Genomic DNA, 16,997 nt, shown 5'->3' on the forward strand with positions numbered 1-16,997 from the left:
AAACTGTGTACAATAAATATGCCTTGATAATGTAGCAATGTTAAATAGCACAATTAAGTTTTATTAACGATTCCTTTTCATGACCCTTCTGACCTCTGCTTGTGAAATGTGTCTGACCCCATGACCCTTTGTCTGACCTTTGTTAATAAAAAAAAAAATCATGTTGATGTGAAAGACATGAGCGGACTTGAAATAAAATGGATTTTTTTTTAGGAGTCCCGAAGCACTTATTTAGTCTTTTCTGTTTGTTGTTGTTTTTTTATTACTTTTTGCATTTCGATTTTGTATAAGCATATATGTACATTTATCAATGGAATAAAATATCCAATCACATTGTTTTAAACCTAAACTGTGGAATTCATTATTTACTTATGCTAAAGACGTGCTGCAATGAATAAATGTACCGTTCATGAATATTTCATATCAGTATACATCAAAACAATGAAACCTTTCATATTCAAACCAAATGCATGTATTTAATATCAACTGTCCTGTCATGTACTCATATTGTCTTGTCAACATATATCAAAGCAAACATCACAAGACACATGATTCCTTACAAAGCCATTGTTCAGTTGATAATCGCCTATTAAAGTGGTTTGTTCTGCCTCCACTTGTACCTAAAAACAGTATCTGATGCGATTTCCAGAGAGGAAATATTCATGTGGGGATATGAAAAAATCCCTGTTTGTGTATAAAGTCGAACATCACTTTAATGCGCGCTGGCGGCCACTTCAATGGCGTGTAATTGCTGAAATAAGCTGCCAGTAAGAGCGGCAGCCGTCGATAGAAGCTGCACAACGTGGCCCATTTTCATTTATCAGCTCCCTTATTCCCATGGGATGATGGAAATATGTCATTATATGACATAATGTGACATATTTTTGATGGAATTTCTCACAGTAGGCTTTCCAGATTGGCCAAACTTCTACAGTCAAAGCTTCTATCAATGATATTTCTGGCTGATGAACACTTATGTCGGATCTCAATAATGTCTGTGTGCTTTGGAACTAATAATGTCTCTCTCTTTCTCGTCCTTTCTCTCTCCTTCGCTTCCTTGTTTTCCGTGAAGACTCATGGCTGTGGAAGACGAGCTGAGGGGAGGGGTGGTGCCTGAGCAAAAACCCAGGATGTTCGCAGACCAGGTCTGTGGTCTTTTTCTGGATCTCTCCTGTCTGTTGTTTGCGTGTCTGTTCATCTGTGTTTATGTCGGAATGTCTTTGCCTGTTTGCTCTGCCTGTCTGAACGCTTTACAGGACTGATTTCCATCTCTGATGTATGATGATTTGTAGGTCAGAGCTCACAGATCACAGATTCGATCCACTTGAGGAAGAGTAGCACTGAATTCTGATGCTGATGCTAAAGCTGAACTATCCCAGAGGAAGGTTTTATTGCACAGAGGAGGCTAAAAGGGGTCGTGTCAAGAGGAATCAACTTTTCCCTTCCCTTGATAAGAATTCAGAACTCTAACTTTAAGTCTTCTCTAGTCCAAAAAAAACGTTTTATATTATTATACACTTGTGTTCAAAAGTTTGGACTCTGTAAGAAAGAAATCTTTTATACTGCTCACCAAGGCTGCATTTTATTTGTTCAAAAATAGAAATTAAACGAAAAATATTGGTAATATTGGGAAATATTATTACAAATTATTACAATTTAAAACAACTCTTTTATATTTTAATATATTTTGAAATGCAATTTATTTCTGTGATGAAAAGCTGAATTTTCAGCATCATTACTGCAGTCTGCAGTGTCACACGAACCTTCAGAAATCACACTAATATGCTGACAAAACATTTCTGATTATTATCACTGTTGAAAATGTTTTTTCTGCTTAATTTTTTTTGTGGAAAACTTTTTTTTTTGTGATTCTTTGATAAGCTTTTATTCAAAATAGAAATATTTTGTAACATTATAAATGTCTTCACCATCAGTTTTGATCAGTTTAATGCATCCTTGCTATTAGTTAGTTAGTATTAATTAATTTATTTTTTTAAATACAAAAATAAAAAACACTTGCTGACCCCAAATGTGGAAAAAATGTAATAATAAAAATATCTATCTGAGATATGACCCCTATAATAGAATTCTTAATTATGCTTTATTTAGGTATTATTAAGATGTTTCACCTAAAATACTAAAATATATTATTTGCTTTTGATGAGAAATGTCATACAGAGTTCATACAGAGATTTCTGAGATTTGATTAGAGATTGGATATCTTGGCGAATCTGAGCACAGTTTGAGACAATGTTGAGATTTCTTGTGAAACTCTTGTGATTATTAGGGTCTTTTTCTCAGGCCAGGCTCTCCATTTAATCTTCTTGCTGTCTAGGAGAAACATTTGAGACATTCTAAAAATATTTCTAATGGGATAATAAAAAAATACAAATACATAATTGCATAATTCTTGCATTTTTGAAACATCAATTGCTCAGTGTTCCTTTACCTCAAGTGGAAAGATATGTAGTCAAGCATTAAACTGCAGTATCTCCTGTAGGGACATCAAATGCTTCATGTTTCTTTCCATGCGTCATCCCTCGCTTCTTTTTTATGCTTTGATTTGTCATAAATGGTGCATCGCTATACTCTTATGTTACAACAAACACCAAATTCTCAGCAGTTCCAGTCTGTGCACACGTCACTCGACCGCTCTGAGCTAACGCTCCAGCTGGATTTAAATCGACTTCCGATGTGACTTTGAAAAGGAGAAAATCAATAAACCTGTTTCTGACAAGATAAGATAAGATAAAACGAGTGAGCTGCTGCACGTATAACTGAGGGATGAGGAAAGCTGCTGAGTGGACAGAACCGCAGACACACGTTCAGCGCAGTCAGCACAGATTCTCCTGCAGAATACAATTAGCGTGTGAAAGAAAAGCTCAGGTGGGTATCAGAAGATGTTTGGAAGAGACGAGACTGCAGGAGTTCCAGAAAGAAACATATTTTTAACATCCCTTTAACACATTTAGATTGCCCAAATGAAATGTGGGAGGGATTCTGTCTGGGTCTTATAACATCCTTTATTTTGATAAGTTAAATCATAAACATTTAATATTAATAATTAATATGATGTTATTAATTTAGTTAATAAGGTAAAGAAAGTTTTTTTATAAAACACATATACATATTACATATTTGTATTTCTTTACTTCATAATAAACATTATTTAAATAAAATGACTTCCATTTTTCACTGCCAGTCAAAAGTTTTTGCTAACCAAAGCTGCTTATTTGAGCTGTAATATTGTGGAATATTATTATTAATTAAAATATTTTCTATTTTATTATATGTTATGTATATTAAAATATATTATATACAGTGGTGTGAAAAAGTATTGGCCCCCTTCCTGATTTAAATTTTTTTTGCATGTTTGTCACACTTTAATGTTTCAGATCACCTAATTTAAATATTAATCAAAGATAACACAAGTAAACACAACATGCAGTTTTTGAATGAAGTTTTTTATTATGAAGGGAAAACAAAATCCAAACCCACATGGCCCTGTGTGAAAAAGTGCTTGCCCCCTAAACCTAATAACTGGTTGGGCCACCCTTAGCAGCAACAACTGCAATCAAGCGTTTGCGATAACTTGCAATGAGTCTGTTACAGCGCTGTGGAGTTATTTTGGATCATCTCATCTTGGCAGAATTGTGGTAATTCAGCCACATTGGAGGGTTTTCGAGCATAAACCGCCTTTTTAAGGTCATGCCACAGCATCTCAATAGGATTCAGGTCAGGACTTTGACTAGGCCACTCCAAAGTCTTCATTTTGTTTTTCTTCAGCCATTCAGAGGTGGATTTGCTGGTGTGTTTTGGATCATTGTCCTGCTGCAGAACCCAAGTTCGCTTCAGCTTGAGGTCACGAACAGATGGCCGGACATTGTCCTTCAGGATTTTTTGGTAGACAGCTGAATTCATGGTTCATTTAATCACAGCAAGTCTTCCAGGTCCTGAAGCAGCAAAACAGCCCCAGACCATCACACTACCACCACCATATTTTACTGCTGGTATGATGAAATGCTGTGTTACTTTTACGCCAGATGTAATGGGACACACACCTTCCAAAACGTTCAACTTTAGTCTCGTCAGTCCACAGAGTATTTTCCCAAAAGTCTTGGGGATCATCAAGATGTTTTCTGGCAAAACTGAGACGAGCCTTTATGTTCTTTTTGCTCAGCAGCGGTTTTCGTCTTGGAACTCTGCCATGCAGGCCATTTTTGCCCAGTCTCTTTCTTGTTGTGGCGTCTTTTGTGACCTCTTGGATGAGTCGTCGCTGCGCTCTTGGGGTAATTTTGGTCGACCGGCCACTCCTGGGAAGGTTCACCACTGTTCCATGTTTTCGCCATTTGTGGATAATGGCTCTCACTGTGGTTCGCTGGAGTCCCAAAGCTTTAGAAATGGCTTTATAACCTTTTCCAGACTGATAGATCTCAATTACTTTCTTTTTCATTTGTTCCTGAATTTCTTTGGATCTCAACATGATGTGTAGCTTTTGAGGATCTTTTGGCCTACTTCACTTTGTCAGGCAGGTCCTACTCTTGATTGCGAACAGGTGTGGCAGTAATCAGGCCTGGGTGTGGCTAGAGAAACTGAACTCAGGGGTGATAAACCCCAGTTATGTTTTAAATATATTTAAATAAATATATTTAAATGTGTTTGATGATCTGAAACATTAAAGTGTGACAAACATGCAAAAAAAAAAAAAATCAGGAAGGTGGCCAACACTTTTTCACACCACTGTATTATGCAATTATTATTTTATCTATTATATATTATATATTATACAATAATATATTATAAAATAATATTATATTTATATAATTGTTATTTAAAAAAATATTATAAAATAAATTATTTTATATTGCGATATATAATTGTAATATATTAAATATAAGTTATTCCTGATTTCTTTATGAATTAATTGTTATTATTTTTACTTATTATCAGTTATTTATGGTGTTCAATTATTATTTATGGTTCTTATTATTGTCAATGTTGGGGAAAAAAATCATGTTTTTTCTGCATCATGTGAGTAATGGCTGCAGAAAATTCAGCTTTGCATCACAGAAATAAATTACATTTTAAAATAAAATAAAATAGAAAACAGTTATTTTAAATTGTAATAATATTTCACTGTATCATCGTGTTTACCGTAGTTTTGATTAAATCTATGCAGACTTGATGAGCGTAAGAGACTTAAACATAACAAAATCTTAATTATTCCAAACTTCTGACTGGTAATGTAAAATATAAAAACTCATTCTGCATTAAAACTGATCATATTCTCTTCTGATTTCAGCAAAAGAGAAGTTTGTGTTTGTAAAGCGCCCTGGTTTTGAACTGTCCTGAATTTTTAATGATGCGTCTCTGTCAGTTCTGTGTTTGCTCATGTGCTTGGCAGACGTTCACAAGCTGTATGTTTGCTTTTGTTCTGCTGTTTTTCCCGCCACTTTTATTATGTCAGGTGCATTGAGCCAGGAGCATGTCCCTGTTCACAGATTATTGGGATTTTGAGAGCTGAAGAATTACTCTGTTGTATTTGTAGAGAAGAGTTTTGTTTAGCTGTAGCTGCATGTTGGCTGCAAAATCATTGCGATGACCAACATGACACTGAGAGCTGCAGCACAGATTTTGTTTGCCCTTGACTTATGTGATGAGGTTTGTGTGTGTATTTTGGTGGAAATTTAAATGTTCGTCTGGGAATTTGTATGTATTTTTGTGTGAGTGCGTGTGTATGTCTACATGCATGCCGGCCCCGTCTCACGGACACACACTCCCTTTGCCTGCTGGGATTGATGCAGAGGCCCACACTCTCACATACACACAATTCTCTCCTCTCCTCTTCTCCTGTCGTGTGTTGATGAGATACGGTGATTTCTCTTAGGGGAGGCGGCAGTCCATCCTAGTGCAGCCCCGCCTTGCGCCCGTCCCACTGCGAATGCACAGGTAACGACTCACCTGACTGTGACCCGCCACTCCACCTCTGTCTCCTCCCACATCCACTGTATGTACACTGGACTCGTCCACTCACACACACACACACACACACACTGCACCTCGCCAGCACAAAGTCATATGCACCCATACTTCCCAGCCAGAGTCAATTAAACTAGAATAAATATCGGCTTGTTCAAATCTGATGGAAAAAACACCTTAGTTTATGTAAGCCTTATAGTTTGAGGAGTTCGAAAAGAAATTTGAAGGTTCAGACAGACAGATGTACAGACAGATGGATGTACAGACAGACAGACTGATCGATTGATAGACAGATAGATGGATAGATAGATAGAAAAAAAGACAGACAGACAGACAGACAGACAGACATAGATAGATAGATAGATAGATAGATAGATAGATAGATAGATAGATAGACAGACAGACAGACAGACAGACAGACAGACAGACAGACAGACAGAGAGAGAGAGAGACAGACAGACAGACAGACAGACAGACAGACAGACAGACAGACATAGATAGATAGATAGATAGATAGATAGATAGATAGATAGATAGATAGATAGATAGATAGATAGACAGACAGACAGACAGACAGACAGACAGACAGAGATAGATAGATAGATAGATAGATAGATAGATAGATAGATAGACAGACAGACAGACAGACAGACAGACAGACAGACAGACAGACAGACAGAGATAGATAGATAGATAGATAGATAGATAGATAGATAGATAGACAGACAGACAGACAGACAGACAGACAGACAGACAGACAGACAGAGATAGATAGATAGATAGATAGATAGATAGATAGATAGATAGATAGATAGACAGACAGACAGACAGACAGACAGACAGACAGACAGACAGACAGAGATAGATAGACAGACAGACAGACAGACAGATATTAATTATGTGTTGTCAAATTGTTTGTCAAGCCAACTTCATAAATATAGGCAAGAAATTAAACTAACAATTCTGGTGATGTACAGTGAGACATTCTGGCAAATATTCTCCCACAGCTCTGTCTCAATCCACAGTGTTTGTTGTTCATCTTAAAATTATCTTAAGTAAATATGACATTCCACATAAACTTAAGATAATTTCGAACTTCTCACACTCTGTAAAAATACTCAGTTTGGTATTTGGCGTAAAAAATATCTGGAGGAAAAAACAGCACAGTGTAGCTGCATTATTCCTAAAACAGTAACACATTATGTTTTGATTACTTTTTTATGGAAAGTAATGCATTAGCTAGTTTTTCATTCACTTGCTCAAGCAAAAAGTTCATTTAAAAAAAAAAGCAATACTGATAAATGTAATAATGACAGCATTTTGATAAGTGCATTATCAAATGCTGAGCATCCTGAAAATCATTTTGCTGCATGTCCTGTTTCAAAGAGATGCTGTTTTGGGGGAGTTTGTTTGTTTGGTTGTTTTGCAGGAGGCTTCACCTTACATCCATGCAAAATCTCATTATTTCAGCATAATCTGACACTATATAGAGGTACGCAGGGCATATGGCTCAGTGCAAGGCGCAGGACTTCTCATCCCCATGTCCATTCTCTCCACATCATCACCATTGCACTCTGAAACAAATGATGATGAATTCTGGGAAATCTCCGTATCTTTCTCTGTGCCGCCCTGACGGGGGTCAGGGGTGGGTTATCAGCGTGCATGAGATCCTGGATGAGTGTGAGTGTACGTAGTATGTGTTCATGCTTTTGTTTTGCAGTGTTTAGAGCGCTTCTGGTGATTTGGAAGTACTTGTGTAGATATTTGTGCATTGAGTGGCGTGTAGCTGTATCGCTAGTTTGTTGCATAGAAATATAATGTTCATGGTTGCGTTAATAACTCATTTTATGCACTGTCTCTTTTGGGTAAATGAAGACACACAACGTTCGTGTGACGTGAAAGGCCGATTGAAAATGAAAGGTGAATGTATGTGGTGCTGCTCAATGTGTTTGTGATTATGTTCGCTGCAGGTGATGTTTTATAGGTTTCTGGGTCCCAAAGAGCTGTAGAAACACAGAAACACTTTTGAACCTAAATTACCTGACAGACCAATTCAACCGGGACTTCGATTTGACCACCCAAAGAAAAGCAATGGTTCCAGACGAAAGTGACTGTCGTATGAGTTGCAGTTCTGACAGAGATGCACCCTTTGCTCCTGTTGTCGTCATCACTTGTCTTTCTGTTTAGTGTTGCAGCTAGATCCAAACCTCCGTTCCCCAACTCTAAATCCATATTCATTCTCAAATACTAGGTTCTGATTGAGAAGAGAAACAAATTGCACCAAAACTGAGTCAGACTGGCTTATGTTAGCAAAGCTAGCCACTTCGCTAATGTAACAGTCTGGAACCAAAGCAAATTCCTTGGTGTTAAAAAACATAGAACCCATTAAAGTTGAGCCCTTCACTTTTAATTCTTGTAAAACGTGAATAACAGGTGAGTATATTTAGAATGGTAAACATATTAGCAACAAATGTTTTCGTCATGTTGTTTTGTTGAATTTTTGATGCATTAGCCTCAGGTTTCAATTTTGGTTGATTTAACTCCAATGTTTCCACCCCAATGCAGACTTCACTGAAAAGGACTGATCATGATGAAAAACACACTGAACATGATTTAGATATAAAATGAGCTGAGGCAGCTTTTGGCACTGCACTGCGCCTCTGTAGGTAAGATTAGCGGATAAGAGCTAAATAAAAACAGTGTCTCCACTATTTGTGAATAAGAGCTAAGCCACACATGACAGAAAGTCTGAAAGGCAAACTATCCTTTGTGTGTGTGCGTGACAGAGATGGGCTTGAGGGTGTTTTCACACTGGAGTTTGCTAATAATATATTAGCCAAAAATATACATATGTAAGTTTATAAATCAATAACTTGATTATAAAATATTCAGATTTGTATAGAGATATGTTCATTGAGAGCATAGTGATATGATATATCATTTGCAATGCTTTCAGTGTGACTCTTTCTGCAGCTTACATAGTAAGTGACTACAAGTGACTCAACCAAGTTGTTAAAAACGATGATTCAAAACAAGTACAGAACATTTGTGTCAGTCATTGAATCGTTCATGCAAACAGTTCATTCAAAAACACTAATTCACTCAGGTATGAAACTAGTATTGGATATACGAGTGATTCACTTAAACGAATTAAGGAACAAAATCTGTTGCTGTTCATTATGCGATTTGTTTGTGAAACAAAAACAAGACAATTATCTGTTAATATTGTCTCTTATTATAATTGTGATGCATGTATCGAAAAACAGCATTCTTGCTTGTGTGATATTGCTTAAATAACAACCGGAATGCATGGTGCGTATTGAAAAGTTTATTAAAAAAAAATATGCAAACATACCTGATTTCTACTTGGAAATGCATATCTAGTTACTTGCCATTAGTACTCTGGTGGTAAACACGGTAATGACACTATACCGCATTTAGAAACTGAACTGTACAGTTAAGCCGTATTGAGTGTGAAAACTCTCTGAAATTCGAAATAGTGGATTTGACACTGTTTTGGTTTAAACAAGTGAATTTTGATATAAAATATCAAATTTTTATATATAATCATGCAATATAATACAAATTTGATATAAAATATTTGTAAGATAGTAGATAGGTTGCAACTTGATTCATTGTCTTTCATTTGTACTGATGACAGAATCAAGTTTATTAAAGAGCTTACAGTTCTTATTTTTACAGAAATAAACAACACATGATTTATTCCCTAGAGTTCTTTGGACTAGCATATTGCTGTCAAGCACATGTGTTGCAAATACAAACTGTCACAACAGTTAAGATATACTTGTGATAGCAGAACTAAAAGCACCTACATTTCACATAAATATTCATTCTCACTTCCTGTGTTCTTTACAGTTGATCACACTGTTGCATCAGTTGCATGCTTGCATGCTTAGTAGAAGTCTCTTTTACTGCTCTCAGACACTGTTGTGGCAGCTGTACTTTTAAAGGGGTCATATCATGAGCAATCAGATTTTTTGAGAAAAAAGGAATAACTATGAGTTATGTAATGATTGACAGGTGGGAATGTGAACATGTTAATGCAATCGTGTCGGAATGCATTTTCAAGTTGCATTAATATGTTAAAAATAATATTTATTTTTTATAATTACCATTCAGAAGTTTAGGGTCGGTAAGATGTTTTTTTTTAAAGAAGTTCTCTTATTCTCACCAAGGCTGCATTTACTTGATTAAAAATACAGTAATGACAGTGATATTGTAAAATATGATTACAATTTAAAATAGCCAAAAATATAATTCATTTAATATATTTTAAATCTAACTTATTCCTGTGATGCAAAGCTGAATTTTCAGCATCATTACTTCAGTCTTTAGTCACATGATCCTTCAGAAATCATTCTAATATGCTGATTTGGTGCTCAAGAAACAGTTCTTATTATTATTATCAAGAGTTGTGTTGCTTAATATTTCTGTAGAAACTTTGATGCATTTTTTTCAGGATTCTTTCTGAATAACAAAGTAAAAGTTTTTACTGGCATCTTTGATCGATTTTAAGCATCCTTGCTTACCTTTTTAACAGAATAAGTTATAAATATTAATGTAGGAGATGGCAAATTTCATTTCTGAACCAGATTTTTTATTTAATTTTATTTTTTGCACCAAATGTTACAAGTATGGGTATTGGATGTGTAAATTCAAATAAGCTAATACATTGCCACTTTATATATTTGACAACTGAATAAAACTACCTTTATTCTTCCATAAGGAAGAGGATGTAAAATATCATAAGAATCAATAAATTATAAATGAAATATATTTTTGGTCAAAAATTGTTTTTTTTTAAATAATGTATGATACGACCCCTTTAATGCAAATTAACCTCAATGAATAGTGCTCTTCTCATTTAAAATCACCTTTTTAAGAATATTTCCCAAAGATAATCCACTAACCAGGGCTTGTATCGTTCTGTGTCACTGTTTTTGACAACCACTCTGGCCTTCTGCAGTGCAACCTCACAAAAACCCGTGTGTCAACAGCAGATTTGTAACTCCCTCCTCATCCCTCTCTCTTCCTTTTCTTTGTGTCTAACCCTCTTTCCCTGAGCGATTCTATGGATATTTCTCATTCCTCTGCTATGCGACTCATGCTTCTGTTTTATTCCTCCTTTACTGCTCTTCCAATCCCTCGTCACCTCAAATCTCTCTTTCTCCCTCTTACTCTGACCCCGTGACCTCCATTTGCTTTGATCTTCTTGTTCTGTACTTCGCTATCGATCTTCTTGCCATGGGAACTTCTCTCTTTTGCATTCCATTTGCTGATTTTTTTGCGGAAAATCTTCATCCCTCCATCATTCCATCCCTCCGCCTGCTCTCTCTCTTCTCCTCCCCTTTCCCCTCTCTCTCTGTCTCGCTAGGAAAAGCAGCTTTCCGCCTTGGGTTCAGCAGACCCCGGTGTGAGTTTTGGAGGAGAATTGACCAGCGCTCCTGGCGTTGTCGGAGTCTCCCAATCGGACAAATCCTCCACCCAATCCCCCCTGAATGGAATCTTGTCCTTCCCGTTAGCCTCCCCTCCTCATTCCCGTCCTCACGCACAACTCTGGCCGAACGGAGAACTCTCCGGCAACCAAAAATCAGCAACGGCATCGAGGGCAAGTTCGGAGGGGGAGCAGGTCAATAACAACGCTGACCAAATCCGAGAAAATTTTTAGGAATTCCGAAAAAAAACTCACTTCCTTTGTCATCCACATTGAAGGATGAAGCTTCAGCGGTTGTTTTATTTTGTGCATTAGACTGAGGACAAGTGGGAGGCGGGACACACCATTGCTTGCACCATCCAAAACAAAAGGGCTCTCCATTGGATCCAATAAGTTATTCCAAAATCTCATTTTCTTTGGATCAAAGTTAAAAGCCCCTTGCACATACAGTACCTCTGCCACCACAAGTCATCCATAACACTGGAAAGTGCTCAATTCAGGTTCCAGGTTTTTTGACTGAGCTCCCTCGTATTGTGTAAAAAAATTCCAAGAAGCTGGGAATGAATGACCCCGGGAACGGTGGGCAAACAAACTATACGTATGTTTCGAAGTGTATAGAGGTCGAAATGTGACTCACGAACACATGCCAGCTTTGTCTTGGGGATTCTGTCATGTCGTCTGGCTTCCCTAGTGCCTTTCTGTATCTCCTGACAGGGTTTTCAAATGAACGCAAGAATAACTACAGCAGAATTACAGAAATGGTTGTGCAAACGCCGCTCTCTTCTCGAGATTGCTCGCTTAGGAAAGATCGATGTGTTCTTCTGCCTCAATGTAATGTTGAAAAATGTCAAGCTTTGGAGTCCGACAGTGGCTCGGGTTTTTTGTGGACAATGTCTGGAAAGTGTTTGTGGTCTTTGAATTGCCTCACTAGACTGAACTTGTGCAATGTTTTCTCTTCTCAATCTCAGAACCTATGTGTATTTAACTGGTGCTATGGATTCTCAAAGCATTGCTCTGTGTCACATCACCGCCTCCCATTCTCTCATCGTCCTAACTGTTCATATGTGTCTTCGTCCTCCCATTTATCTCCTTACAGGCCGATTTCTTTCAGAGTGTGTCTGCAACGTGAGGTGAGCGCGAGGTGATCTCTGTCAGGTCAAAAACCTTTTGTGTTATTACTAAAACAAGAAGCTAGGCCAGAATGCAGTTGTGGTCGTAAGGTATTTTTTTATACAGAAATGTTTTCCTTAAAATGGACGTGATGTGAAGTGAGCTGATATTTCAAATAAGCAGAACTTTTTTGTGTTTTTTGGTCTTAAAGTCAACATGAAAGTCGACCAATTTTCCCTCCATAATGTGACATTTTTGAGTAAAATGGAAAGAATAGACTTTATTTTTTTAGTTTTAGGAATTCATTGGATTGTAAAAATGGGTGTTATATACTAGAATGCACTCTGGTAGCTAAATAATAAAAGGGATTTGTGATGTTTTATGAAAATTAGTTTGTTAAAAGATAATGAAAACAACCCTGTTTTTTATATAGAATAGCATGCACCAAATAAGCATCAATAAGACAACTAAGAATGTAAAAGTAGACAATGACTCGCACCAAATAATCATTACATTTGCATTCATGGAATTGGCAGATGCTTTTATGCAAAGCAACTTACATTTAAAGTTTTCATTTGATCAGTTCACACATTTTCTGGAAATCAAACCCTTCTGTTTAAGCTCTGCTATGAAATTGTGAATATAAGTTAAAAGTAAACAGGGTCCGTTTTGTTTTCATGTTGACTTTAAAGTTGCTCAAGCATCTCTAAAGTAGTTTTCGGTGGTGTTGAATGGTCATTTTAGGGAAGATCTTGTTAGATAACAGACTTGGTTTGTAAAATAATCAGATCTTATGTACTGTACAGAAATATTCCTCATTTGAGTATCACTGCCATCTGATACTGATTGTATTCCTCATCGTTCACTACAGTTTTTGTTTGTTTTACGATTAATCGGTTCATTGTCATGTTTCTACAGACTCAAGACATTCACTTGGCTTCGCTGATATCAGTCATTCATTTGTAACCCAATTCATTGTTGATTGCCTTGTTGTCGCATTGTAAAATACTCAAGTTCTGTATGTAACATAGCTAAACTAATACAGCTGGCCTAGATGAGAGCGAGAAGATTTAAGTCGTAACTGCACAATAAAAACACTGAGCTGTACTGTAATATTTATAGATTGGGAAGGCACTAGAGAGGAGAATGGACTGATTGCCATTTTAGCTTTTAAGAGCTTCGAGGGCTATCTTTAAGTGACTTCTACTCCATTTAGTAATAATAAACAGGCAATGTTCTTTATGTCCCAAAAGCGGTTGAGAAAAAGTGGGATAACAGGGTTATCAGCTGATAAATGTGCCATGACATGAATATACCTCAGACGCAGAATCGAATGACTCAGGTAAACTTTCAATTGCCTCACAGTTTAACGCAAACTGGATAGAAAAAAAAAAATCATTTTAAGTTGAACTGCCTGTTTTGGCAGTTAGTCCATTTCTTCTCTGAGATTATTAGCAGTGATTGGTCAGCGGCTCATCAAGCACCTCCTCTTTTCCCTGCATCTCCAGCCAATCACAAAGCTTCATGGAGGACAATCTGGAACCTAATTGGAGGCCTCACCTTGGACATTCTTCAGGTTGGCCAGGTTTTAATTCCAGGGCGCTGTCACGCGATTCAGTTGGTTGACAGAGGAGAAACTGAGGCTTTGACCCAGTGCCAGAGCCGATCCAAAGAGAAAATATAGGTTCCCTTCCCCTGACGTACCCTCTCTCTGATATAATTTAATTTGATGACCATTTGGGATGCTTAACGTCTGCCAGACGGCTTCTGCGTGCCTCTTGGCGGCACGAGAGATGACGTCGCACGCAGCGCAGTGGTTCGTTGAGAGAGCTGGAGAGGTTCTTAGGATCAGATCAATCTCAAAGGTGCTGTTTTTTAGGTTCTTTACTAACTACATATAGGATATTGAACAATCCTCTACTTCTTCTCATTATGATCTTCATATGCCACATTAGCTCTGCCTGTCATGCCTGCCTGTGTCTCAATCATGTCTTTTATTTTGGGGAAACTGAATATGCACAGCCTTTTTTTTTTTTTTTCAAGAGACGCTGATTTGTCCTTCAGCGGATTTGATAAGAGGCTGGATATATCCAAACTTTTGTTTCCTGGTGGTTTTCTACTTTTTGACTGGACCTCACCCGGATGAGATCACGTATTTACATGCTGGTAATGTGAGACAAGAACTTGAAAAGTCTGAAAATAATCCTTTTTTTGTTTTTTGATCCGTGAATTTATGTGACAATCTCTTTGCAAAGCAAAATCGACAACCTGTTATTTTACCTGCTCCCCCTTCCCACACTTTGCTACGTCCCGGATCCCCACCGACTCCTTTGTATGTGAAAGAAAGATGGATTCTTTTACTTTTTAATTCTCTTTGGTTTTGCTGTGGAGTTCTTGATTTTATGGACGACACCGTTTGGATGTGGAATCCTCTTATTTCGAAATTTGGCAGTTGCACGTTTGTAGGATCGTGGGTAGTTTTGCGAAGCCACGTTGCTGTTTTAAATTGAACTTTATTTCCTTGTTTGGATGCTATAGCCGGGAAACACAGACATTTCTCTGCTTCCTTTTTACACCACTAGACAAAAATATAAATGTTGAGAGATCATGCAGGTCAAATAATGCTGTGGGTGACTGTGTGTATATAGAGTGTGTACAGTCTTTATGTATATACTGGATGTATGGATGGTTATATAATATAAATATAAATATATATATATATATACACATGTATTTTGTACATAAGATATGTTTGTATATGCAGTGTACAGAATGTGTTCTTTTACACCGATTTGTCTTTTGGAAAAAGAAAAAGCATAACAGAACTTTTTGGGAATGAAAGCTCACGTTGGCGACTCGTCGGCGGAGTTATTCGAAGCACTTTTCGCTCAGGCTGATTGTACGCAGTCTGAAACCTACAATGCATCGCCGTGAGTCCGCCACGCGTTTTGCCAGTCCGAAGCTTGCACTCATTTTCTCACTGATTGAGGTGTTTTGTAACAGATTCTGGATGACAAAGCAATGCTTGTACATAAATATATAGGCTTAATACCTAACATATGTTTGCATATATCAGCTTTTCCAGACATGGGTCACCTGCTAATCTTTGCAGCTTTTGCATCTCCACTTGCTTTAGATTTCAATGCAGTGCCGTGCGTCGGATGAGGTTTTTTTGGATCACTGTAGAAGGTCGATCTCGTGAGAAGACGTCCCCATTTTACTCTGCTGATCTTTTGTATGGCCTGATGCTTTATTCGCTCATTACTTGCCTAGCAACTCTTCCATGCAAGTAATCGCTTCTTTGTCCCCTGTAAATGAATGGAGTTCCCATGATGTGCCTCTTTCTAATAAACTTCAGTTGGTCTCTGTCAGCCATAAGCCAATCAGTCATCTTTCTTGACAAGCCATAAGCCCCGCCCCTAAATTTCCATTTTTGAAAAGGGCAGACACTTGGGAATTTTATTTCTTTTTGTATATATTATATTAATATAAAGAGTGGTATGTCAGAGTGTATTGCCAATGTTTTTGGATATGTTATGAATGTTGATATTCTGGTTATTGAATTATGATTATTATTGTAATAATATAATGACTGCTGTTATCATTTCATCATTCTTAAGTTTATTCAATACTGTTAAAGACTTTCATTTCTTTTTGAATAAATCGGAATTTATATTTTTTGGGTGGGCTAATTATAGAAATTAAACCAATTAAACAGATGAATAAAGAAATAAATTCTTATTGAATTCAGTTATGATTGTGAGAATGAGTTTTTTTATCTATCTATCTGTCTGTCTGTCTGTCTGTCTGTCTGTCTGTCTGTCTGTCTAGTGTTTTATCTATATATCTGTCTGTCTGTCTGTCTATCTAGTGTTTTATCTATCTGTCTGTCTGTCTGTCTGTCTATCTAGTGTTTTATCTATCTATCTATCTGTCTGTCTGTCTAGTGTTTTATCTATCTATCTATCTGTCTGTCTATCTAGTGTTTTATCTATCTATCTGTCTGTCTGTCTATCTAGTGTTTTATCTATGTCTGTCTGTCTGTCTTTCTAGTGTTTTATCTATGTCTGTCTGTCTGTCTTTCTAGTGTTTTATCTGTCTGTCTGTCTGTCTGTCTGTCTGTCTGTCTATCTAGTGTTTTATCTATATATCTGTCTGTCTGTCTGTCTATCTAGTGTTTTATCTATATATCTGTCTGTCTGTCTATCTAGTGTTTTATCTGTCTGTCTGTAAAAAACAAAACAAAAAAAAGGTTGTTACAGTTGACATAACTGATGCCACTCCCAGGTTCTTATGGTCTTTATCTACTCAAATGGAGAAACCCCATCTTTATTATTATCTTCAGCCAAAGCAGAAGATGAAAGGAAGGAAACAAAATGGTAGCTTGTGGTTTCAGCATTGCTGTGTCTTGTCAAACATGTTAAAAAATGCAGCTGCCAGGTGATGCCAGATG

The 16,997-nt window shown here is 37.0% G+C and overlaps 1 protein-coding gene across 1 annotated transcript in view; it reads left to right on the plus strand.

Annotated features, from left to right (window-relative positions):
• Window positions 1-11,949, plus strand: part of syngap1b (synaptic Ras GTPase activating protein 1b) — an 88,459-nt gene extending 76,510 nt beyond the window's left edge. The window contains 2 exon segments of the mRNA XM_079444231.1: window positions 1,073-1,145; window positions 11,375-11,949. Of these exon segments, the coding sequence (XP_079300357.1) occupies window positions 1,073-1,145; window positions 11,375-11,668 (367 nt within the window). The 3' untranslated portion in view covers window positions 11,669-11,949.
• The last annotated feature ends 5,048 nt before the right edge of the window (window positions 11,950-16,997 follow it).

The sequence above is a fragment of the Barbus barbus genome (assembly GCF_936440315.1).
Source record: "Barbus barbus genome assembly, chromosome: 21".
Lineage (NCBI taxonomy): Eukaryota > Metazoa > Chordata > Actinopteri > Cypriniformes > Cyprinidae > Barbus > Barbus barbus.